Genomic DNA, 25,050 nt, shown 5'->3' with positions numbered 1-25,050 from the left:
CATCACGGAGAGGAGAATTTTCATCCTGCGGAGTAATAAGGATAAGGGAAACGCAAAAAAAAAAAAAAAAAAAGGGGAAAATTCATCGGTCCGTATTTCGTAGCCCGCGGTTACAAGAAACAAGGCGAAAAAAGGTTCCTCGAACATTGGACAATGACAAATCGTCTAGCGGCAAGAGGCAAGAGTGCCCTGAGATCCCGATGGTTCTTATGGAAGCCATGGAAGCTGCCTTTGGAATCGAACACCTGTATCCGAGCCGAGACCGCATGCCTGCTTTCCCTCCCTCGTTCACCAGGTCTCTGTATCTAACAACCAGAATCTCGCTTCGCGTAAGACCAGACGTGTTGGAATTAACGGCCCGAGATAGGCTCTCTGTAAAACCGTTTCTAATTAAACCAAATTCCAATATAGCCGAGGAGGAGGAGGAGATCTTTGCCCTATTTCTCGTTATTTATCATCCGGGACCGGGGCCGATGTATCGTCCGGACTAATCGCCTCCGTTGGAATACATACTCGACACCACTTCTCCACCTCCCCCCCGTTGACCCTCAGCTGCTACTTGATTCCATCGATTTTCAAACCTGATATCGCCTCTGAGAAATAACCGAGAAGACACACAACGGACCCTGAGTAACTCGTCACCGTGCATCTTCTGGCAGCATCCGGTTATTTTCGATCCCATACTCAAAAGCTCCGCTACGTGAAACCCGACACTCCATATGACTCGTTTCTCCCCGCCTTTAAACGTGATATCTGACCCTTGCCAGACGAAATTTTGTCATACCTCGTTTTATCAATTGAAAAGATAAGTATCTTTACTAATTTTTGGGTACACCTGCGCAAAAAACTTCTCATCCAATAACCGCCGCAGGTTGATGAGAATCGCCAGAAATTACAGTACGAATCCGGAAAGCTTAGGTGCGCTGATCTCGATTCGGTAATATAACCATGATTTTAGAAACGGTGTATTAATAATCGTGCGAGGCGAGTAACGACTATGAGGTCGCTAATCGCCAACGGACGATCCGAATTCCAGATAAAACAGCTCGTACGTTACATACGCGTGTGTAATATGTAATACGCAGGATGTGAAATGTGAAAATGATTCTCCGATCGCGAGCACCGAGACCCTCGACGAAGAACCAGCTCTGTACCGGAAACCAGGGTGAAACCGCTGCACCCCACCCGGTTCGAAGAAGCGCCGATCAATTAACGAATTAAACGAACAACGACGTGGATTAATTAATCCTAATTCCACCCTCAACTTATTCTCGTATCTATTCTCCGTCGTTTCATTAATCATCGGTCGTTGTATCGTACAAGTTAGATACGATTGCGCTTCGTTTCAACGTGAGAATCACCGGATCGCGTTACAAGAATTTTATTTTTCTTTCCACCCCCGAAACGTACTTTTCGTTGTTTCGTGAAAATTCGAATTCGGTACAACGAGCCGAGCGCAGAACGGGACGTGTACGTCTCGCGTATAATGCGGGGGATGAGCGTCAACAAGCCAGTAGGTGTATTCATTTCTCTCATTAGTCAGATATAATTATCCCTCATCCAGCCGCTTGTATACACTGGCTCACCAATTTACAGTTTACCAGTTTAACGGTTTACCGGTTACCGCCACGCCGCCGGAGAAGCACCTGGGGTATTCAATCCGGGTCGCGTTACCTGGGCTTCGCTAATTAGACGCAAGTTACGCAGCGGTAGCCACTCGTCAGACCCAGTGCGACGTTCTCAAAATAGTTCCTCTGTCGCGGGGGATTTGAATACCGGTAAATTACACGCACGGATGTTATCCGATACCCCGAAACAGACGCTCGTCAGCGAGATAAATCCGGAGAAAAGTCTCACCGCGATAAACGAGAATCGTAATCAACGCTCGGACGTCACAGAGTACCGATCAAGTTTCACTTTGCAAATGTTCCCGACGACCTATGAGATAACCGCAATATCTGAAATCGAGATAGGTCAAGATAGGTCTGACAATAAACCAGATCCGTTCGATTCGTGGATTTTTAACAACCTGTCCAACCGAAATCAGAGACTGTAACAACGCAGTGTTTCCGATTACTCGTCGTAGCAACTCGACTCCGACGTACCAAATTGTAAGTAACAAACTCGCCAACTAAATACGAATTTTCATCTCTTTCAGAATACTTGATGTCCGGAAGTCCGCGTAGTTATCCGGCGCGTTCACCGGGGGTTGCAGCGACTCCGACTCTTACCAGGTGAGTCCTCTGCATATATTTACACGCGTGTATGGGTGCGGATGTAAATATGGGCGCAGGTTGGACCGGGTGTGCCTGAACCCAGCCCAGCCCAGCCCAGCCCAGCCTGGGTTAGTTCGGTCCGACTCGCTGTGAACGGGTCAATGACCCCGGCAAGTTTGACGGTTCTAGACCAGCGTCAATGTGCACAATTTCACCAAAATTTCTATAACCACTGTTCGGAACGTTTCGGCTACGTACGGAGGCCAGGACATCGAGGAAGAACGAATTATCGAAGCGTATCCGTGAAAATCGTCGATCCTATAGGTTGTGCGAGTTTGTTCGTTTGTTTATTTGTTTGTTTTTTATTTTTTTTTATATTGCTCGCGATTTTGTCCGTTCGCTGTTTGTTTTTAACGTGGAAAAATCCGCGTCATCCGTGTCTTGCAGAATCGGAACCGGCTGCACCGGGATTATCGGATACCGGATATACATAGTCGTGAAAAATCTACGTTCAAGGTGGATAAAATACGCCCCCGCCCGTCAGCGGATGTCGGCATTTTTGCATATCAGGGGGATCGAAACGGCATTCACCCGCGGCGTCGCGACGGGCGATCCTCAACTTTGAAATCTCTACTTTGTATGGATATCTACGCCTCTTCACTCGAGGAGGAGACATCGATTCGACCTGCACTTGCATCCCGTGGCAACGATCCGCGCGAACGATGTTAGTCCGTGCACGGGGGGAATATCAGCGTTAATCGTTTGAAAATAATATTCAATGAGCTCGGTTTTAGCGAGAAATTTACCGGATATGTGCGAAATACTTGACAGGAGATGAGATACGATCTGCAATTCCCGTCTCCGATTTGTGACAAATCAGTTTCGTTGAGTGTTCGATAAATTGAATGGAAAAAATACCTGATAGAGAAACAGATCGTAGCAAGAAAATACATTCGATTATTGTATTAGCCTCTTTTAGATGCTTATTTTGTGTGTAATCTACACGAATTGAAAAATAAAAAATTAGCACAACTGCAGGTACACAAAACTAGATTATAACAATTATTGTTCTTTGGACTTGGCGATATTATACTTTATCCTAAGCTTTGTGCGATTGTAATCGTCGTACGAATATCATTACTAATAGTTATACTTTCGTATTCTAGACAGTTTTATATATTAATTAATACATAGAAACGTTCGATCAATCAATTTGATTCGTAAATTGTTATATCAAATTCACGACAAATCTTTATATTCTAAACTGTTTATTCGTCTATACATATGCATATAATCTCTCACTTGTACAGAAGTTGTGTAGAACTACTTGAATCGATTAAAGTTGCATCGTTTAAAATTGTCTTCTGATTTTTTTATTCTACCTGTCTGGATTTGTTTCACAACATTATTCTCTTCCGATTTATCACTCACAATTTTACGTATTATCATAAAAATTTCAACTTATCTTTCGACATTCGGTGATTTTGACTAATGTTTCGACATAAATTTTGAATAATGTTCTTCGACTTGAGTAATCAGCCGTTGTCGACACCAAAATTCCTATCACCGTACCTTTGTCGAGATCTTTATTTCTTTAAGATAAGTTTTAATAAACTTTTATAGAACTTCGCGTAAGTTTCAAAAAATCGTTCAAACGCGTTGGCGAAGAAGCACACCACGTGACTGACACCACGAGTGAAATTCATTTCGGTCATTGTTCCGACTCTAAGCGGGAATACTTGAATCGTTACAGCTTGAAACTACAAGAAGGAGAAAATTAATTTCACGAAAGTTTGTTTTACCGTTAAACAACTGAAACTTTTAGTCTTTTGATCCTCAGAGTTGCAGACTTTACTCAAAACGCAGACTTACCCTTTTTCACTACAATACCTGTACGTAACATAAAACAAGTCTTCTCCCCTGTTTCACTCATCTTAGACTCTGCGAAGTATCTTTACACGCCCAAATTAGCCCTTCGACAATCTCGAAAATTTTAATAGTGTTTGGTACGCAACAAAAATGTGACGATATTTCGATTCGCCGATTCGATTGCCGCTCGCAATCAAGAGCTTTTCCGACGCTCTGAGCACGAGGGCTAAGCTCCTGTTCATACGTCGCGCCGTTATTTTATACCTGAATTTGCGTCGAGTGGCGCTCGCTTTGTTCGCGAATGGACGGAAGTAACGCGCGACAATAAGGCCGACAAGCGGGCCTTGAGGAAATCACACGTGTGTGTGCGCGCGTGTTTGCGTGTATGGAGTAAATAGGCACCGGGTGCAGGCAATACGGTGTCGTGACATTTAACGAGCCAATCAAGACTGGTTTGTTACCCTGGACATAAGGAAGCACGGTAAAAGGCTAAGATCAGGTTTAATATCGGCCTCCGTAGGCAGCGACGGAATGACGAAAAGTACCCCCTTAAACCTACGTGGTTACGTACATCGTTCCGAGGATCAACCGTCGGCTATAATCTAAAACGCACCGACCGCGTTGCATGTCGTTTCCGGTAACCCCGACCCTCCCATGTATGTCACAGGAAATCTCTATATCGCCCATTAACTTCCTACCTGCACAATTGTAGCCTCATCGTTTAGCAGTCCTCCATTATCTTTTTGCCATACCTGTTTACGATCGCGCGAAGTCCAACTCCGGCTCACGGGGCTTTTTTACGCGAGTAAAGAAATTTGAGTTATGGATGCAACGGAAATTTACCCTGACAATGTTATCGCGCAGAAAACGATTTTGTTGGCGAGACGAATGTTTTTATTTTTTTTTTTTTTTTATTTTCTTCCTAGATGTGCCTTGTAATTCGAACGTACGACCCGTTCTCCGACGAATTTCGTATCAACATTTAAATTCCAAGCGCCGAGAGATAAGAATGAGAACATAAAAATCCGGTGAAGAGATATCGATTCTCGTTATAGTTATCGAATGGCGCCTCCTCGACTTGACTCCGCAACCCGACTCGAGACGGTCCTTAGACGTCTCTCCAGGACACAACCGGCGAGGAAGAAGAACGCGGCCGGCTTGAATAAGCGAAACACACTCGATCGTGGATTACATCTTTTTCTTCAACATTGCACCGCGACGCATACGCAAAAAGAAAAGGTTTTTCGAATCTACCACCAAACGCCGGTAAAATACGGTGATAAAAAATTACGTTTCTTCAATTCGACCAAAGGTTTCACTTGATAACACAAATTTTTTTATACTGGATCAAACAACATTTCTCCGAATCGAAAGGAAAAAAAATTAATTTATATCATCGTGTACGATATATTCGACAAATCTTTTCCAAACGAAGCAAGAATTTTCATCGTTCTCCTTATTATTCCTCCGTTTATATCCTTCGAGGAACGGAAACTGACGAGCCAACGACCGAGTGACACGGTGTCCAAGGGAGTCGCTAACGAACCAGGAAAGATACACCGTGTAAATCTATCTATCTAACATCGTGCTTGCGCCTCTTTACCCGGCGTATTATTCTGAAAAAATACCTGGCTACGTGTACAATGCTTGGAGAAGAAAATGTTGATGATTCAATTTGCGAACAAGTAAAAAAAAAAAAAAAACAGAAAAGAATTCCCCCGAGCGTTTCGTAGAGAGTCTTGAAGGAGGGAAGAAAACGTCGATTTCATCTTGACGTTAGCAAATTTCGGTCTACGGAGAAAGAGTCTTTGGCCGTCTGTCGCGTAATAATATCGTATATTCAGAGGCAGGCAAACGGTGTAATAACCCTCATCTCTGCAGGTATATACTATACGTATTAGCGCTTGGTGAAAAGTGTGATGCGGGCGGAAAAAGTTCACCTCGCTTGCGCTGCGTAGGTTTGGTATTATGCATGTATATAACCATTTCTTTGACGCGAGCACTGCAGATTTATAATCCGCATCTGTGTGTATACGCAGTTCTCCGCGCGGAATATCGAGAGGAGTTGAATTTCGATTGATCAAAAGAGAGCGCAGCTCACCTTGTGTACATACACACGCATACCTATACCTACACACACACACACACACACACACACATATATACATATATAGCGGATGCTGGAAGAAACTCTTGATTCGGTTTATTGCGTTTAATCAGAGTCCTCGTCGTCGTTTCAATGTGTGTATGTACGCACAGAAACGTATGTGTATAATGTACAAGTTCTTGTTATCGGCGCGAAATCAAGCTGAATTCACAGCCCCGACTCATCTTGTAATATCTGAAAGCTGGTGTACGGAGACACGTATAAAAAAGCCTCTATCCCCCTGTTTAATAAAGTAGAAACAGAAGTTTGTCCAAGAAGTGTTAGGTACTGCAGGTAGATGTACATACATACATACACGCGTACGTACGTACGTATACAACCCCTGTTCGTGCAGAAGAGAAAACGAGAGAGAGAGAGAGAGAGAGAGAGAGAGAGAAAGAGAGAGACGGTACACCATCAGCTTTTTGGCAAGGAAGATTTTTCGAGTCTTCCGGTCCCCGGAAATTAACGCGGATCTCATTCGGCACTCGGTTCAAAATATCTCGGGCAAATTTTGTATACTCGTCGCGTCTGCTCGACATTTTTTTTCCTTTTTCGTTAATCCAAACAATGATAATAATAATGATCGGCACATCGCGATAACCGAATGTATTCGGTCAATTTGTCAGCGTGAATCTCACAGGGCAGTTTTTTTTTTGTCCTACCGAGATGAAGGTAAAAGAGTAAAAGGGTATAAAGTAAGAGAGAGGGAGAGAGAGGGAATGAGAGAAATGGAGGGATGATGAAACTTCGGCGCTAAAAGTTTCAAGAATCTAAATCAATCGGGCCGGAGCTTCCGGAGCTGTAGGAGAGGAAAGAATCTTCCTTCTGGTCTGTAAGGCTGGTGGATGAGGGGAAGACAACAGTCACGAAAATCCTGGGAACGGCACTGGCAGTCGGGGGTGTAAGTACAGAGGGCGCTCTACCTTCCTCCTCCTCCACCCCTGCCCCCCTCAAGAAACTCCGTAGAACTCTGTTGGAACAGGGCTGGTACCGATGTGGAACCGGGGTTTCTCGCCTAAAGATGTTCCAATTCAAATGAGTCCAACTTTTGAAATATTTAGAATGTTGAACAGGCCTCGGGACCGAGCTGAACTTCTTCGTATTCTTCCCCTTCTTCTTCTTCTTCTTCTTCTTCTTCTTCTTCTTCTTCAACGACGAGGCTGTCAGCGCGAGAGCTGTCTCGAATTAGCCACCCCTCTCCACCTTCCAATCTCTCTCTTTATCTCGCTTTACTCCACCTCCACATCTCGACGGTACAATTTACACCATGCTGATTTTTAAATATGTTTTGGAAATAGAAATCGTGACGATTTAAATCTGAACGACTGAGATAATGACATGATCATAAAGGTTGGAGAGGATCAAATTAAAGAACGGATCCGCGGCTCTTCAGATCCCTTTCTTCTTCTTCTTCTTCTTGATCTTTCCCCCGACACTCTCACGGCACCGACAAAAGTAACACGTAGAGTAGAACATACAACGGTCGTGGGGGTTGCAGGCAGGAAGAATCGTCATCCATCTTATTTCGAGGAATCCAAAACTCATCCGGCGTTGAATGGCAGGTACAATAAATAGGAAGAACGAAAAGGGGGAAGAAGGCGGGATAGAAGGGGTAGTTTGTACACGTATACCTCCTTGGGAAACACAGCGGGTCATCCAGACGGAAGATACGCTTTGGTCGCCAGGCAACGGTTCTACGGTATGCGAGTCCAGGAAAGAAACACTGCAAGTCCCTCTTCCTTTGTTCCTTCCTTCCAGCTTCACGTCTTCGCGACAATTCTGAATCCGATCTCGTCCGTCGGCTCTCGGCAATGTTCGAAACGTACGTCGGCGCCACCGACGATAACAATTACCTAAAAGTGTTGAAAAACCTGAAACACAATCCCTAGCGTTCCAAGATAAACAATAATCACGGTGAAGAAGTGTGCGCGACGTGTGAAAATTCGTAGCAAACGTCAACGCGCAATTTGTTGCATCCACTTTAAGTCTCTCCTCGATCCCGGTAGTCCTTCCATTGCCGGCAAACATCCTGCCTCAAGTCAGTTACAGCGGCACTTGGTGCCTTTGTCTGAGCCACACCGCCCGCGCGGCGGGAAACTATTTGAATTAATCAACAGAGAGAGGAGGAGCGGAAGTGGGAGGGTTGGCTTGGGGGTGAGGGAGCCTTGAAGCCACCCTGACGTCTTAATCCTCGTTTCAATTTGCGCCATTCCGCGAGGTTCTCTGTGCAGTCTCTTTGACTTCGCTCTATCCGCCGCCAGCCGAAACCAGCAGCATCGTCTTCGTCTCGTATTTTCGTCCCCCGTTTACCATCCTCTTAAACGCTTGCAGCGCCGAGACGCCCTTCGAACTACGGCTTTCAAATCGCAATCTTTCTTGCCCAGCCGCAAGCTCTGCAAAATCAAAGTAGAGAGAGCGCGTAACGATGAGCCGGGTTTATCGTTCTACGGCATGACGCATGTTACACCTACGAATGCGCGATTAATCGATGCGCGTGTGTCGCGCAAGTGGAAGGAAAAAAAAGCATCGCCAGAAATCGAAGAACAAAACGACACGAGAACAAAAAAAATTCTCTCAAAATTACGGAATTATTTCTGTAATCTCCGTATACATCTATATGTATCAAAACCTGCGTAACTCTGATATTTATCAAAGCTACTTTTCCAACCGACGGTAATAATTCCTCGCGAGTCAATCTATCCGGCGGTCATAAACGATAATCGTCATGAGAGTAGAGGGTAGGTAGGTACTTGTGCGGTTTAGTTTCGGGGCTCGGGGAACGTCGTTAAACGCGACGACCGGAAACGAGTATAGATATACGTGCACGAGATGCGGAAGGTGGGGTAGAAAAAAAAGGGGTGCCGGTGAAAGTGAGACGAGAAAGATTGAAAGAATAAAAAAAAAAAAAAAAAAACAAAGGAACCACCCCACCTGATTTTATGCAGCAATATGCAACCTGCAGCGCGATTTCCTGCTCGGCTACTTTCTGATTTTTATATACACATATAGGTATAATTTACTTATATGTATACGTGTACGGGTGTATAAAATTTATCGAGCAAGTTTGAAAGCTGTCAGACTTGATAACTTCGCTTTTCTCTCCTGCCAGAGATTATTCAAATTTGATCCTACGGATCTTCGTTCTTCCCTTTCGATATGCCTTGAAGTCGTTGTATATCTCTACAGGTTATACCCTATACATACATCGCATACGCAAGTTACTTTCGCAAACTTTCAAACAAATTGTTGATACGTTCTCGAAACTAGATCAGATTTCGACCCAAGATTTCTACAACTTGGTCCACAGTCCACGTTTTGCAAAAATTCTCTACTACCACGTGCATAGACACGATTCGTTACATCGATGCGTATTTACCGCAGGGTGAACTTGATTTTTGAAACGATAAACGAACAATCTTCAAAGCGGCACACGTGTCGCTGCACGATAAAATTTCCACGGAGATAATTTTGTTGAAAATAATTTGAGAAGAGTTAAAAAAAAAAAAAAAAAAAAATGCTCCGATGCGGTCGCGAGGAATGTTGTTCTATGTTTTTTTCGTTTTTTTTTCTATCTTCTTCCTCTTCCAGCAGAGCGTCAAGATTTCCGTGTATCGCCTACAAAGTTGTTCCTCCTCTTATCATGTACAAAAGAGGCGAAGCAAGTTCGGGCACCTTTATCGCGTTAGCCTTTAGATTTATGAAAGCTCACCCTGTTCTTGTAATACAGCACCGAGGTTATACTTCTGCCATAAACCAAGGCGAAACGAAGAAGGGAGTATAAGCGAGCCGTGATCGAGAGGAGGGTGTAGGTAGGTAGGTAGGTAGTTAGGTACCTAAAGAACGCCTGTGTATTTTCCACATATTCGGCAGGGCTGCATCAGCCTCCGATCGTCAGGGTATGTGTAAGGTATAATAAAACAAGGGTAGCCGTGGCACACGAACCACCCACGACTCGCCGTGGCGGAACCTCCGTAACGGTGAAACTTTCAAATATAAGCCAAATCCCTCGTATATCAAAGAACCTTATTGTAAAATATCGTCAATACGCGATAAACTTAACATGAAAAGCTCGGCGTGCGCGCGCGGTAAAGGAAGAGGAAGAGGAAGAAGAAGAAGAAGAAGAAGACGAGGAGCCGCCGGCGTCGGTTCGCACCGATTTTGCCTCCGGGTTTGCGGATCGAACAAACGGGCGAAGAACCGGCAGCCGCGTTCCTCGGCCGATCGATTTGTTAAAATTTTACACCGACCTCGATAACTTACATCCACCGAGGTGCGTGTTAGATAAGTCTTGCCTTCCCGTCGGATCAGCCAAACGAGCCTCGGGCTCGCGGCCTTCCTGGGGGAGGATTTCACCCCGCGTCACCGGTATTCTTCATCCCTTTTCTCGAAGGGTGCGAAATCGTTTACCATCTCACTGGTTACAATCTTCGAATTCATCAAAATGGCGTTACGTGGTGGTGGAAATTTATATCGTCTACGATTATTGTCAGATGTTACTTTATCCAGTATCTGCGGAGCGTTGAATGCTTCTCGCAATTACAGTTACACGCATTCAGAATATAAGGTATAATTATAGCTAAATAGAATTCCCCGCGTTTCTCGCACGGCGAACTTTTCGCGAATCGAATTGTTCGGTACAGAAGGCACGTGTGGCTTGGTATCGACTAGGTATTTTTAACTACGCCGCTTCAACGTCGTCCGCAGTGCCAATTTAGAATTCCATCAATTATCCGGGTCATTCGTAACGCCCACCGCGATGAACTCCTTTGAATTTCGAGCAGAGTCGCTGCAGCCGAGTTTAAAAGAAACTAAACCAAAAAAACCAAAAAAAAAAAAAAAAATTAAAATACCTGACGCTGTTCGGCACAAAATTGCACGTGCGGGTATCGCTGGCGACGAATTTACTGCAGGGAGCAAGAATATTTGCGAATCTCTGCGTATCAATTTCGCGCTTCCCAAAGATTCGCGATGTTTTTCCTTGTAACAAAATGTTATACATCCCCGAGGTATGATTAATGTTAATTGGAAGTTGATTGCGTGATCAGACCGCTCGTTAAACCGCGTAATTATATTTCCACCCAGTTCCCGGAGTTTAAAGTTATAGGTTCACAGAGTCTGTGTAAAAGGTATAAGGTGTGTTCTTTACGAGCGAACGATTTATTCCTGCAGCTCGGAATATAAGGTGCATGTATATCTTTTTATATATATATGTATGTATATATGTATCGAGGTACATGCAACACAGCTCCGATGCATCGGGGCAAACTCGTCTGAAATAACAAGCCGCTCGGTATATATTTTACACGATGTTGCTTGCATACCTCGCACTGTTACCTGAAATTAATATTCACGAGGGGATGTAATGTACGTAATGGCCCTGCGATCCTTCGCCCAAGAAGCATCGCGGCGAACGATATTCAGCGGAAAAAGTAAAAATGACAGGTAAACAAACGTGTAGTTCGTACCCGACCATTTCAAAACGGTTAAATTGTCCATTCCGGTGGGGACATACGTTTCAAAAACTTAGATCTTTTTTCTAAGACATGGATTAAGTTCATGAAATTTAAGTACGTCTTAATTCGAGTCGAAAAAGTTCGTCTGAAGGAATCGTAAAATGATGCGTATAATTTTCGTTCTCGTTTTTAATTTTATAGGCTATTTAAAATTCATTTTTTGTCTGGAGAAAAAATACCTAGGTTTCTAGAACAGTCTAAAATTCCATTAAAAGATATGCACGTACGTAAACTAAGCATCTATTTTATTAATACAAAGTTTTGAACTTGAAAAACGTTACGTGGCCACTAATAATAAACATGCGTGTAACTTTCGATGACAGAGGTTCGCGAAAATTCTACAAAAATTAGAAATATTTTGTTTGAAAGACAAAGAAGCGAAATACTTTGTAAAAAAAAAAAATTCTCCATCGCCAGATTTTAATTCGGTTCTGAAAGGGTTAATCTACACACGTCGTGATTCGATTTTTCGCTCAACAGCTTTTCACCGCTAACGGTAAAAAAGAAAACAAATTGTAACGATAAAAAAACTCGCTCACAATCGGGCAAAAAACTTGAAACTTATTACGCCGATCGCGTCAGGTCGCAACATTAATTATAGGCGGCATTTGTCGCAACGATCAGTTCGATGATTATTCCATTAACGTGTGGCTCTGCAAACTGGATATCGACTATTGCTGATTCGTTCGCTTCTCCAGTCCGCTGATCCAATAAAGCAATGTAAGCGACAACTCAATCTGCACCGTAATTTGTATACCACCGATATTATTACACGCTCTGTTTTCAAATAAATATCCTCGCCGGCTGCGCGACGCACTTTGCAAATTGGACGATACGATTGGCGAGTGGTGGCGGCAATGAGTGTAAAAAAAATTCTAACAATAAAGTAAAAGTTTAAGAAAAAAAAAAAGGAAATGTCAATCTGAATCGTGGAGAAAGATAGTTGAACCGACGCCTCTATGCACGCTTGTACAAATTTCGAACGATGTGCTATAAGTATAAAAATTTACACCCTGTGCTTGCACAGTTATTTTTTGTCCGTTTTATTACGCAGGCGATGCTTTTGTTTTGATTAAAACTTTTCTTCCCTTGCATTCTACGAAAAGGTACATGATCTAATCCAATTTTAGACTGTTAGCGATCTGCCACGTGAAGTTACGGCGGTTCTATTTTTTTTTTTTTTTTTTTAAACTTTTTATTATTATTATTATTATTATTATTATTATTATTATTATTATTATTATTATTATTATTATAGCAAAATACTTGCACATGTATAGACGTAAGTATACGTATACAGTCTACAGATACTTTCTATGAAAAATGAAATTGGCGTGCCGAAAATAAAAATATCTCACAAGTTGATTAATTATTTATTTACGCGTATAAATGTTTGTTTTTGTTTCTTGGTGTTTTTCTTTTTCTGTTCATTTTGACAATTATCCGGGTGACGACTGGACGAACGCGTTTATACGGACAGTATTAATATATACATAGCAGACCGTTTGCCAAAATTGTTCAAGCCTCCGTATATCCCGTTTCCAAATATCTCAAGCGTTGTGTATAAACATCGACGCGGTTGACGGGCACGCGAGAGCTGTGGAAGAACCGCGGAGTGGAATTTGAAGAATGTCTAAAACGCGATCCTGAACCACAATAAACTTTCGGTTGAAAAACTTGCCGTAGGGAAGCCGAAGAGAATGAGGGTGAGGGGGAAAACGGTGAAGGGAGGGTGTCGAGGGGGAGGGATGGTGAGATAAAAAGAGAGGAGAATTTGGAACGAGGCCGAGGCAAGTTCCTTGGCCAATTATCATTCCGCGCCCAATTTAAATAAAACATCCTCTTACGCGTCGTTGTCTGGCGCCCGTGGCGACCCCAGCGAGTGGTGACAAACGTTTAACAACCTGCACATGTGCCTCGGCCTCTGCGTCTGAATGCCGTACGAACCTGACAAGCCTCGAAAGTTCCGTGTGAACGCCGCCTTATCACTCTTTAAAAACTTCCTACAGTGTAACGGAAATTTTACTGGGATATGGAAGAGCGAATTCATCGTACATTTACCGTTTATTCAATTTAGAAAATAGAATAAATTGTCGACTCAGTTTGGTAATTTGAAATTTTTATTTTTTTTTTTTTTGTAATTTTCCTACAAATTTTAATAAAATCAAAAATTTTCATTGCAAATTTAATACAAATACATGGTAATTTACCTCGGTGCACCGAATTTTTAAATTTGCAAGCTGATTTTGTAAATTAACAACTCTCTTGTACGGTAAATGTAGTGATACTTGTATCCCGTTAAAGCGTTGATATACCTGCAACGTATGTACACTGAGAAAAATTTCATTTGTTATAGTAAGTAGAAAAATTGAGTAAAAAAGGTATCGTTAAAAAAAATGTTTGAATATTGTTGGAATTACGAAAAACGAGGTACGCCTAACCATTTTGCGCTATCGTCGATCCTTTATTGGTAATTGCAATGCAAAATCAGTTTCTTCGGTTTACTCTACTTTTTTAGTTAAACAAGGCTTTAACGTCAATTTATTCTTGCGCGAGCATTAAATTTTCGCAACAGTTGCAAGAAAATATAGTAACAGTGATCGCAATGAGAAAGAATAGTCACGGATACTAGAATTTCCGGTAACAGTTGCAAAACTAATTTTCATTTTCTACCTAGAATTATATTTTTCGATTCTGGTAAAAAATGAAAATAGCTGAGGACTGAGCGGTAACCGCAATTAAAACTTTCTCTCAGTGTAAATGGATACCTATAATACTAGAATTTCGTAAAATTTTTCGCATATCAAAGAAATTAGATCAAACTAGAGAGAGAAAGTGTGAGATAATTAAATGTATAAAAAAAAAAGCACCGTGAAAGCTGGAAGGGATGAAAGTTGTTTAAATTCAGACAAATGGTTGCACCAGTTTCGGGGATCCGAGTGTTCCTTTTTTTTTTTTGTATCCATTTTTTACCACCGTCCTCTTCTAACCCGTTTTTCTTTGAACACTTTTCTCTCGTCGTTTTTACCTCCGATTCGCGGTTAAAATTGTATCAACCCTCTTGTCGGAGGTTTTGCAGGAAAAAGAGAGGGCCAAGAAGATGAGAGAGAGCGAGAGAGAGAGAGAGAGAGAGAGAGACACAGACAGACAATCTTGCAGAGTAGGTACGAGGCGTGCTGCGAAAAGGTGGTGGTGGTATATGGAAGGTGGCAGCGCGGCGAGTTAATTTCTGAAACGTTTTTTATGCACACGCCGAGAGCGAAGAGTTCGCAGCGCGCGGCTCAACACTTTGGAATATTAAATCCCTTAATTATCCGCGATAATGGGGGTGCGGCTGCTGGTCTGGTTGCCGCAGGGGTAACCTGCCCAACGTCAAAAATAATTCCTACGACGACCTTACTTTTTTTTGTAGTTTTTCTGTTTTTTTTTCATATTCTTTCCTTTCTTTTTTATAATACATGTATATATATATAATTTTTTCTATTTTTTTTTTAAACACGCAGGACTACTGCTGCAGAACCGTAAATGTTTACGATCTTACCCGGCCGCGCTTCGGGCGCATAAGAATTACGAGATTCGCCACCTCGTTAACCCCTTCCATACAGCTATACCTACTCTGCCTCGCTAAATCCATCTAAAACCACCCGACGAAGATGGATCGGGAAAAACACGCCAAGAGGAAGGGAAAAATAAAACGAAAGAAAGGGGTTGAAGAAATATTACTATTTTTTTTTTACCATTTCAACGTCGAAATCAAATTGATTGCAAGTTTTTAACCGATCCGCAATGTGTGGCAAATCGACGTTTGGATGCGTTTCTATCTTATTTATTTATTTATTTTTTTTTTTTTTTCTTCAATGCGTATCAAGGAAGTTGATCGGCCGAAAACCAATACTTTATATCAATTACATTAGGAAATATTCGTGGATTGAAAATTTATCAAATTATTTTTATCACAAGATCTTAAAGCTATAAAAAACTATAAAGTAATAGTGGAATTATGAACAAAAGCTTAGATATTAATGCTTAGTTTGAAACCGCTTCGAAGTCGTTGAAACTAATAGAATCGTTAAATTTCATTCTACAATCGTTCGTTTTATGGAGAAAACTATTTCCTAAAGTCGCTGCAGACAATGAAAAAATGTCTTTTTATCAGTAGGTGGTCATTACAACATTGTAATTTATTTACGCTAATGATTATCGATGCAGTATTGTAAAATTAAATATTCAAGGAAGTGACAAAATTAAAAAAAACAGAGAGAGAGCTTTTCCACGAGTTTGTCGAAAACAGTTTTCTGAATAAATTGCTTCTTCGCAGAGTGAAATCGTTCAAACTTGTGCCGTACATTTTTTAACAACATTGAAGCGACACGAAACGAAATATCGTTACCTAAACTCTTGTTAAAAAATTCTGTTATTTTTTTAATTTAAAACAGTTCTTCCTAGCTTAAAAAGCTCAACGTAAGGCTATCCCGTAATAACAAAATTCATCCACTAAAGGTTTGTCTCAATTCCCAAGCCAAGAGCAACCTCCTCAAGAAACTAATGATTTATTTTTCCAAGATGACAAGATTGAAAACAAACAACTTCTAAGAGAAACCTAAGAACCGGTGCATAAAAGAGTGCCCTTGTTAGATACCGAGGCGAGCATTAGCGTGCCAGGGGGGGGGGGGGGGGGGGGGGGAGGGGGGGGTTTAGAGAAAAGGGCCCTCAAGATGCAGCATCCCTCGGTCTGGTGCAACTCGTTCGAGCGTGGGGTGCTGCACTGGTAAGGATTATTTTAAGACGCACTCGACGCCGAGAGATAAGGAGGCGTTCCTCGTCCCCGACGACTCCCGACTCTCTCGACTCCCGACGTTGATCTCTATATAACTGCCGGGGAAACGGCGAGGACGGCGTCGCGATGCGGGATGATAATTTGACGGATATCAATATTTGTCCTCATATTTCTCTTCCCGCTGCAGCGGAGCTTTTGAGATACGGGGCGGGAAAGAAAGACGAGAAAAAAAAAAAAAAAAAACGGAGCAACAACTCGGAAAATAAAGAAATGAAAAAGCAGTCAAACCACGACACGGCAATGACTCATTTATGCATCTTCCCTTCTCATAAACTCTTCGTCTCCTCTCTCAGTCACTTTATTTCTCACTCCTCTGTCGCTCCATAACTTCTCTTTAGAGTTTTATTTTCGGGCCACTTATAATACAGCGTATAATTGCAGCCGCAATAGCTGAGTTATGCAGCGGTAAGAATAACGTCGCCTGGCTCGTAATTAATTGGTACAATTTTTTTTTTTTTTGATTCTTTCCCCACCACTACCACGTGCGTATACGTCGAAACTTTCCTTTTTGTTGCTCCAACTTTGTTGACCAAAAAACACGCGAGAAAAAAATAAATGGACCGCAACTACTACGCTGTTCCCGAGAAATCTGGTTCGCAGATAAATTAATAGATTACGCAAATTCGCAAGTCGATGAGTTTTACAAAAGCTTGTTCGAGTCGAGGGAGATAAAAACGAGAAAAAATGAAATGAAATAAGATAAAGAAAAAAAAAAAAAAGAAGGATAAAAAAAAATACCCAGCCAAACCCCTCTTGAGCCTACGCCAATCAATAAGATGGAGTTATTCGACGACGGAATGATATGTAAAGTAGTATACATATACATACATATATATATATATATATATATACCCACCCTAGCTGGCGCTAAAAGATCCCCTCGTCAGCTTAGCAATCGGTCCGTGCTCAATTCCCGGACTGATCGCTGCTGCGCGGCCCCTCGTGTAGGGTGCATAATTGCATCCAGATAAGAATTGAAGAAGAAAGGAAGAAAAGGTGGAGAAGAAAAAGGAGGATAAAAAAAGACGTCGCATTCATTCGCGGCTCAAAATAGACACCGTGTTGGAGTAAAACGCGGATCGGATAGCGAGTAAAACTTGCCCGCGGAGCAAAAGGCTGGAAAGAATTGCGCTCGTGGATGATTATTATTATTATTATTCTCCCTCGACCAAAGAAAAGAATGAAGAGGAAGAAAAAAAAAAAGAAAAAAGAAAGAAAAAAAGAAAAAAGTAGAAACGATAACGGCGGAGAATTTAATCGCAATAATTTTCCCAAAACTTTTCACCGCCTCTATATATTTATAAAGTATAGAAAACATTTTTGCGCATTTGGATCCACCAAAAGTTGTTATAAATTGAATAAAGTTTGGGTGCAATATACATGTAAAGAGACGCGAGGAGCGACGAAATGCTTCGCGGTATCAAAGTAGAACCCCGGCCAAGCTTTGATCCGCGAAATTTCAACGAGATATATTATATTAAGGATACTTATGCGTTTCTCTGTATTTATAAGCATCCCTCTTTCGCCCCACCCCCCCAGCCCTGGCTCGGTTAGATTGTACGCGAAATAAGGCGTTCTCTGACGTTCGCAATATATATATGTGTGTGTGTGTGTATGTATGTGTACGTATAAGTATTATAAGGGTGTCATGCAAATAAGTTTTCTCACCGGGGGTTGGGTTGGGTGTGTGTACGTAAAGGGTTGAAGGGTTTGTAACGTAACAAAACACGAGTGGGCACCGCCGACGAAAGATAGGGTAATTCCAATTTAGTCTTTATAAACAGTTTTCCGAGTCGCGTCGAATTCGCGGTTGCGGTTATATTTTCACAAGATATCCCCCGTTAACGAAATTACGTCCCCCATTCTCTCCGATCCCACAATTAATGCAATACGAATCGTACCTCGGATATAAATTTAATTCATCGCGAGATTCTGGTTTCTCAATAACTGCACGGACACGATTTTATTTCCAGCTGTAAATAAATGTTGAAATATTCGTCTGTGGAAAACAAAAGGATTTGTGTGCATGAAATTGATTCGGGGCAAACATTGCACCGATTAAAAGTAAGCTTTCGTTTCGACTGCGTCTTGCGGGTGAAATGCGAAGAGGGTTGAAAGCTCGAAAGTAAAAGAAACCTACCGGCTGATCTGATTCCTGAGTTTACTGGCACGACTGTAACGTAAATTATTGGAAGATTGATTCGAGCACAGTTACCGTGTGTTTTTTCCGTTGAAACAAATTTCTCCTTCGATTCACATAAAATACGCGGTAAGAATAGCTGGTAGAAAATCGGATAATTTGAAATACGTATAGAAATAAACGATCCGAATATCCCCTGCGGTGGTGGTACAGAAATTGAAGATAAAATACACACGATCACAACATGTACGAAACGAAGACAAGACTTGGATGGTATTTGAGTGCGTGTGTGTGTGTGTGTGTGTGTGTGCGCGTGCGTGTATAGGCACATGTAATGTACAATTTCACGGGAAATTAAGCTTTCGGATTTCCCAATGACTCGAGCCGAGACCTGGAATACCTCGAATTCTACTCCGTGAGAGACACGCACACACCTTCATCGACGGTGAATCGCGATCCAGACAGATGGCCCGCATTACGAGAAAGCGTTATGATCTGCCTCGCGTTACACGGGCAGCACAAACTCATATTACGAACCTCTCCACCCTCCACCCTCCACCCCAGCTTCCTAAGCTAGACGAACAGCAGTCACTCGTCTTCGGCTTACGCCACCTTCAACCCCCTCCAATTGTCTTTCTCGTAATTCACCGCCGCAAAACTGACCTAAACTTGAGGCGTTATTTCGATTTCATCGCTCTGCGATTTATTCTTATTCAAATCGTTTTTTCACTCCGCAATGTTACTGCGGGTTTGTCCATCTTCTTTCATTTTTTTTTTTTTTTTTTGTTCTTCAAATTTCAAACCAAAGATACGGACTCTGTAAATCACGTGACTTTGTTATCTAGCAGGTATTACATACGTATACTCCGCAGTGTTTTTTTTTTTTTTGCCACGATTCCGAACAAGAACAATAGAGAGCTTAAAGCGTGCGATGTTTCCGTCGTCGTTGGGTTTCGTTGGCATAAAAGTTCATCGGTGTTTAAACAAGAGAACGGCTCCTCCGAACGACGGTGTTCGTAATGGTGGTGGTGGAGAGTATAGCCACCGAGAAAACCGACTGAGGGATGTGTATGTACGGCTGCATACATATGTCATATATATATGTATATATTCGTAGGCGAGGCACTAGTTCCGAAACTCAAAAGTAAAGTGCAAATAGTGAAGAGAGTTTCAGAATTAACGTGCTCAAGGGTGTTCCTACCCTTGTTATACTGTAATGTATCATACATATATACATGTATGTAGTTGTGCGAAACTTCGTTACAATACCGAGAAACATAGCGGGAAATAATTTCCAAACTCTTATATACACCGTTGTTTCCAAGAAGAATGAAAATCCCTTAAACACCAACGAGGGATGATTTTCGAATATCGAGAAACACTGTCGCGTACACGTGTATAGCTAAGACCTGTGTACGTATAACGAGTTGAATTGAACAGCTGATTTTAATTACAAACGATCCATCGGGAAGACGTCCCGTGGGATCGCGTTAATCGAGTCTGATTTTGCCAAAGTAAGAATCGAGCCGACGTTACATGTGACGCGGTGGATGGATCCCTGCATAGGCGGGGTGATTTGTATGAAAGAGGTGAAACTTCGGTGTGGGAGAGGCGCAAGGGTCGTTCTCGGAAGGGTTGCCCGAACGATCCTCGAGTAGCCCCGGACCGTAATTTCGCGTCGATATAATTACCAGACGACATGACATTCGGGATCGGGATCAGCAACAGGATCAGCTAGAGAACACGCGGGGTCGGTTCAATTTTCCCCCTCGTATATACATATACATGCATACATATATACATACATACATTATACATACATATAACCTGACATGGATCGTCGTCCTCCTTCGATCAGGGATACGAAGCGACGTACTAACCTCGGCCGCTTTTCCCGATACGACGACGATGCCACCGAGTTTCCCAGGTAACGCGCGATTCGTCGCTCTCTGCAGTATCCCGTCACCCTGGCAACCAGCGGACACCCCCGATACGAACGGATGCCGAGGAGGCAGAACGACGCCGGCGTCGCGTCGCGTCGTCACGTGCTTACACGCGAAATATCCACGTGCTCTGAAAATGAGGACGGTAGTAACGTTTGTTTTTTTTTTCTTTCCCTTCTCTCATGCTTCACCGTCGTTCCGTCTAATTATCCTATCGTGACGAGCTTTTTAAGCACGCGTCACGCGTTGCGCGTAAGTATAAGACGTTTTTTTTTTTTTTTTCGTGACCTTAACCTCTCGAGTCATAGTCCTGAGTAAGCTCACCACCTATTTCGTATCAATTTTTTTGTACACTTGGAAAACCTTGTCGACATATTTCTTTGCGATTTTTTGCTAGTCCTGACAGTATTGATCCGGTTGTAACGAAGTATGGCCTAAAACCTGGCCGCACGTTATAGCTATACACAGAAAGATGAGGAATCAAAATCTGTACACTAGGTTTTTACATAGTTGTAAGAGCACGTTCGGAGCGATATACGATGGGACGTGGAGTTTTACAGTACATGGAGAACAGGGAATACGATGCGCGATTCGTTCGAGTGATTCTTGATAGATGCACAAATGGTTTTAAAAAAGAAACTCGCACTTGCACGGTTGGATAATTATACTTTTCTGGTTTATACTTTTTTTTTCTCTCAAATTTCTTAATAACTTTCACTTGTAAACATATCAAATTCTGGAAATTCGTTAAAACAAACACAACTTTTCGCTATCGATTCGTCATTATTTATAAGCTGCAGTTGTACGTAATATTGATAGTTTTTCGTTACCGCTGCAGTCACGATTTCACCTTGCAAATTCCTAAAAGCGAATAACGTGTCTTTGAAGAATAAATATAGCTATAACATAACCGTAGTATCTGTACGAAAATTCTCTGCTCGCGCGATGAAATTGAAAATTCTCATCACGACTCAGTGGGAAATATTGAACGATCGCGACTAAATTTTTTTCACTAAACTATACACGTTGTAAGAAGGGCAAAAAGATGAATCGTGCGGTGCATGTTATAGCTATACACGTGCCTACGAGAGTCGAATTTCATCCCTCAGAAGCGCAAAGTCTGCGAATCGAAAGACGCGAGAAATTGATTAAAATGAAAAAAAAAAGAAGAAGAAAACCGAAGACAAAAAGGGGGTAAAACCACGTATAAATACAAAAAATAAACTCCAATCTTTGTAAAAAAAAAAAAAAGATGGGGGGGAAAGAAATGAGATAAAAAAAATATATGGAATAAGTAAACGTAGGAGACTGAAGTGAAATAGAATTTCGGGAAAATCGAATGAATTCACCCTCCTCTCCTTCTCTTTTTCTCTCATCCCCGGTTTCCTGTCAATACAATTTCATTACCGGCTCTGAATCTTGGCTAAATGGACGACCTGTGCGTCGACGATAGACGACGCCTACAAGTGCACCGATGCATATAGACAAGTGTTTTTATATACATGTAGACCATATATAAAGTGAGCAGACGGTCGTCGCGACGCTTTGAAACATATTTTATACAGCTTCACACATCCGTGTATGTGTATTGTACATGTACATAGGGAGCGCGAGTCGATTCGCGAGGTTATGTCGTAGCCGAGTCCCCCGACTAAGAAGCTTTTATCGAAGTAAGAGAGAGAGAGAGAGAGAGAGAGAGAAAGATGGAGGGTACAAGGTACACGCATTTTTCCCGGTCCATTTAGAATGAAAGTATTTATTATTGGATTATTGATGGATTTGATTACAGTTTTATCGCGACACAAAAGATTCCTGATATATTATCTGGCTCACACCTAACCTTAAATTATAAGCAATAAAAGTATAAGTGCGAGTAGAAAAAGGCGTCCCCCGTATACGTAACGAAATCTCCAATCTTCAAAGAGGGACTCAAATATAATCGCGTATAAGACGTTCTTTCAGGTTCGATTGGCCCGATTGTTCCAATGATATATATATATATATACACACACGTGTATAGAGGGGTGAAAATTTCGCTCTCATTTCTGATTATCTGTACGGCGTAGAGTGGATACAGCCGTAATCGGGGTTCGGCGTCGATCCTCTCGACGAACACAGGGTAGTATTCGGGTAAAAGCATTTCCATTCTAGCCGCCTGACGTTCGAAACTGGCGTATACCAAGCATTGTTTCTCGTGAGAGCATTTTCACGTTTCTAATTTCTGTTTGTCAAGTGACTCGACGGGCCCTCCTCTCTAGCGTGGAAAACAACTACGGCTACGCAACGTTCTACACAAGCGAAACGAAAAACAACATCGCGTCGAACTTAAATCAATTACAGAGAAACAGATCTCTGATCGTCGACGGCGTCGAGCCGCTGCTGCATCGGCAACAACAGCAGCAGCAGCAGCAACAGCAGCCTGAGGGTTTTAAAATCCAAACCAGCGACTCCTCGTCACGTTTTTCTCAACCCGAAACACAGAGTTGCACTTTCGACGGGGAAACAGCTCATCCTAACGGCAAACACTGCACGGCCACACCAGAGGCGTAGATATTTTTGTTTAAAAAGAAGATGAAGAAGAAGAAGAAGAAGAAGAAGAAGAAGAAGATAAAAAAAAAATCTCCAAGCTCATTTTCCTTATCCCTAAAAATATCCAACAAATTTTAGCGAGTAACCGTGACTCTGCCACTGCATCGATCTTGCCCAGAGGGTGACTTTCGGTCCTCCGCAAGCTGCTGCTTTTTCCTCTCCGCACCGCACGAGTCTTTATAATACCGGCAACCCCACCACGAGTCTTCTCTTACATTACACGCGCGTATACTTTCCCTCCGCGTATCGCAGGGTACAAACCACAACCGTGGGCCTCCGGGCTATGTGCGGGGCAAAGAGGACGGGAAGAAAATAGGGAACAGGATAGTAGGGGGGGGGGGGGGGGGGGGTGAGGGTGAAGGACGGAGGCGGGAAGGGGAGGGAAGAGGGAAAAAAAAAAATACCTAACGGCAGGAATTTCCCGCAAAATAATTAGAATCGTTGCTTTGAAGGAGGCCCCCCACCGCCTCCCGCAGGTCCCCGGCATTCTTACCTAACCTTATTACGTCCGCGAAGATAACCGTGTGCGTTGTTCGCCCCGAAGGCAGAGTAGGAAAAGTGGGAGGCACGCTAACCCCCGGAAAGATAACGCGAGACTTCGTCCGCGGCGAGAGGAATTAAAGGACGGTATTCGGGGGTATGAAAGAGAAAAACATGGAGATAAACAAACGTTGAAGAAAAAAGAAACAAAAAAAAAAATTTAAACAAACAAAATCAACGTCCGATGGAGGATGGAAATAATTTACGAATGAAAGTGTAGGCGGGGAGAAAAACTTCTCTCTTTCCCTCGTATAAACGCAGCCTTCTTTCTCGCTGCACCCGACTCCAAAACACAATGCAACCTCGTTATCGGGGACAACACGTGTATCGTATCGCTTCTCCTCCTCCTCCTCCTTCTCCGTCATCCATCAATCCTTCACGGACAGCCGACCGCCCAATCTTTTACCTATCGAAGTATAATATGCAGGGACGATGCCACACGTCACGCCCTTTAGATTCCCTGGCTTACGAACGCGTTTTGGGGGAGAGTTCAAAAAGTGAGCTTCCATGAGGAGGTGGAAGCTTGCAAGGGCACGATAACGAGTTCAACGCAAGATAATGCGAATATTGACGAGAAGAAAAGCTGCTAGCCAAGTTGGGAGTTTTCTGCTCGATGCGATGTGGAAAAATTTTTTCATCACTTCGGTTTCGCGAATAATTTCAATCCTGAAAACCTACCGCAACAACAGGAACGAAACGTCCTCTACCCTTATTTCCTGACACAAAATAGATTCTCTTTACATTGATCTTTATTCTGCCGCCTAAAATTTGCGTCTAGACTTCTGAAGAAATGAATTGAAGTCAGAGATAACGTTTCATTTTTTTTAAAGAGACTTAAAAAAGATTCGATTGTAATTTATTGAAGCGATTTTCTTTCAAGCTCGTCTGGTGGATTAGATTGGAGGAAATTATAGATACCGAGCGTAAGACGTATATAAGCCGAATGACAAAATTTTTTGCTCTTTGTGCGTAACATTTAATACAGGGTGGGGGGTAATAATTGGGTTGAGAATTGGTTGGAAGATGCGTGGCTTACATAAAGATTCTTGAACGAGGATAATAAAGAAGTCTTGCGCGAAGAGCCGGAGAGTTTTTGTCGACGTTTTTTCTACGTTTTTTTTTTTTTTCTTCAACCCCCTCGTATTTTCGCGGGTAAAACGAACTAGTCGAGGGTTGAGGCGCGGGTAAAAAGGTTTGCAAAAAGATGGCGGTATAGGTGCAGAGCGTAAAGAGAGACGTCGGCTGTGCGGTTGC

At 42.4% G+C, this 25,050-nt stretch overlaps 1 protein-coding gene across 6 annotated transcripts in view; it reads left to right on the top strand.

Moving 5' to 3' along the window:
- Ten-a (tenascin accessory) overlaps positions 1–25,050 on the top strand; it is a 488,025-nt gene that overhangs the window by 352,660 nt on the left and 110,315 nt on the right. For all 6 annotated transcript variants that reach the window (XM_046630321.2, XM_046630325.2, XM_046630324.2 and 3 more), the window contains one exon: positions 2,159–2,234. In XM_046630321.2, the coding sequence (XP_046486277.1) occupies positions 2,159–2,234 (76 nt within the window). The remainder of the gene's footprint in view (positions 1–2,158; positions 2,235–25,050) is intronic.

Source organism: Neodiprion pinetum, chromosome 6 (assembly GCF_021155775.2).
Source record: "Neodiprion pinetum isolate iyNeoPine1 chromosome 6, iyNeoPine1.2, whole genome shotgun sequence".
In the NCBI taxonomy this organism is placed as follows: domain Eukaryota; kingdom Metazoa; phylum Arthropoda; class Insecta; order Hymenoptera; family Diprionidae; genus Neodiprion; species Neodiprion pinetum.
This window is presented reverse-complemented; position numbering and strand designations above follow the sequence as displayed.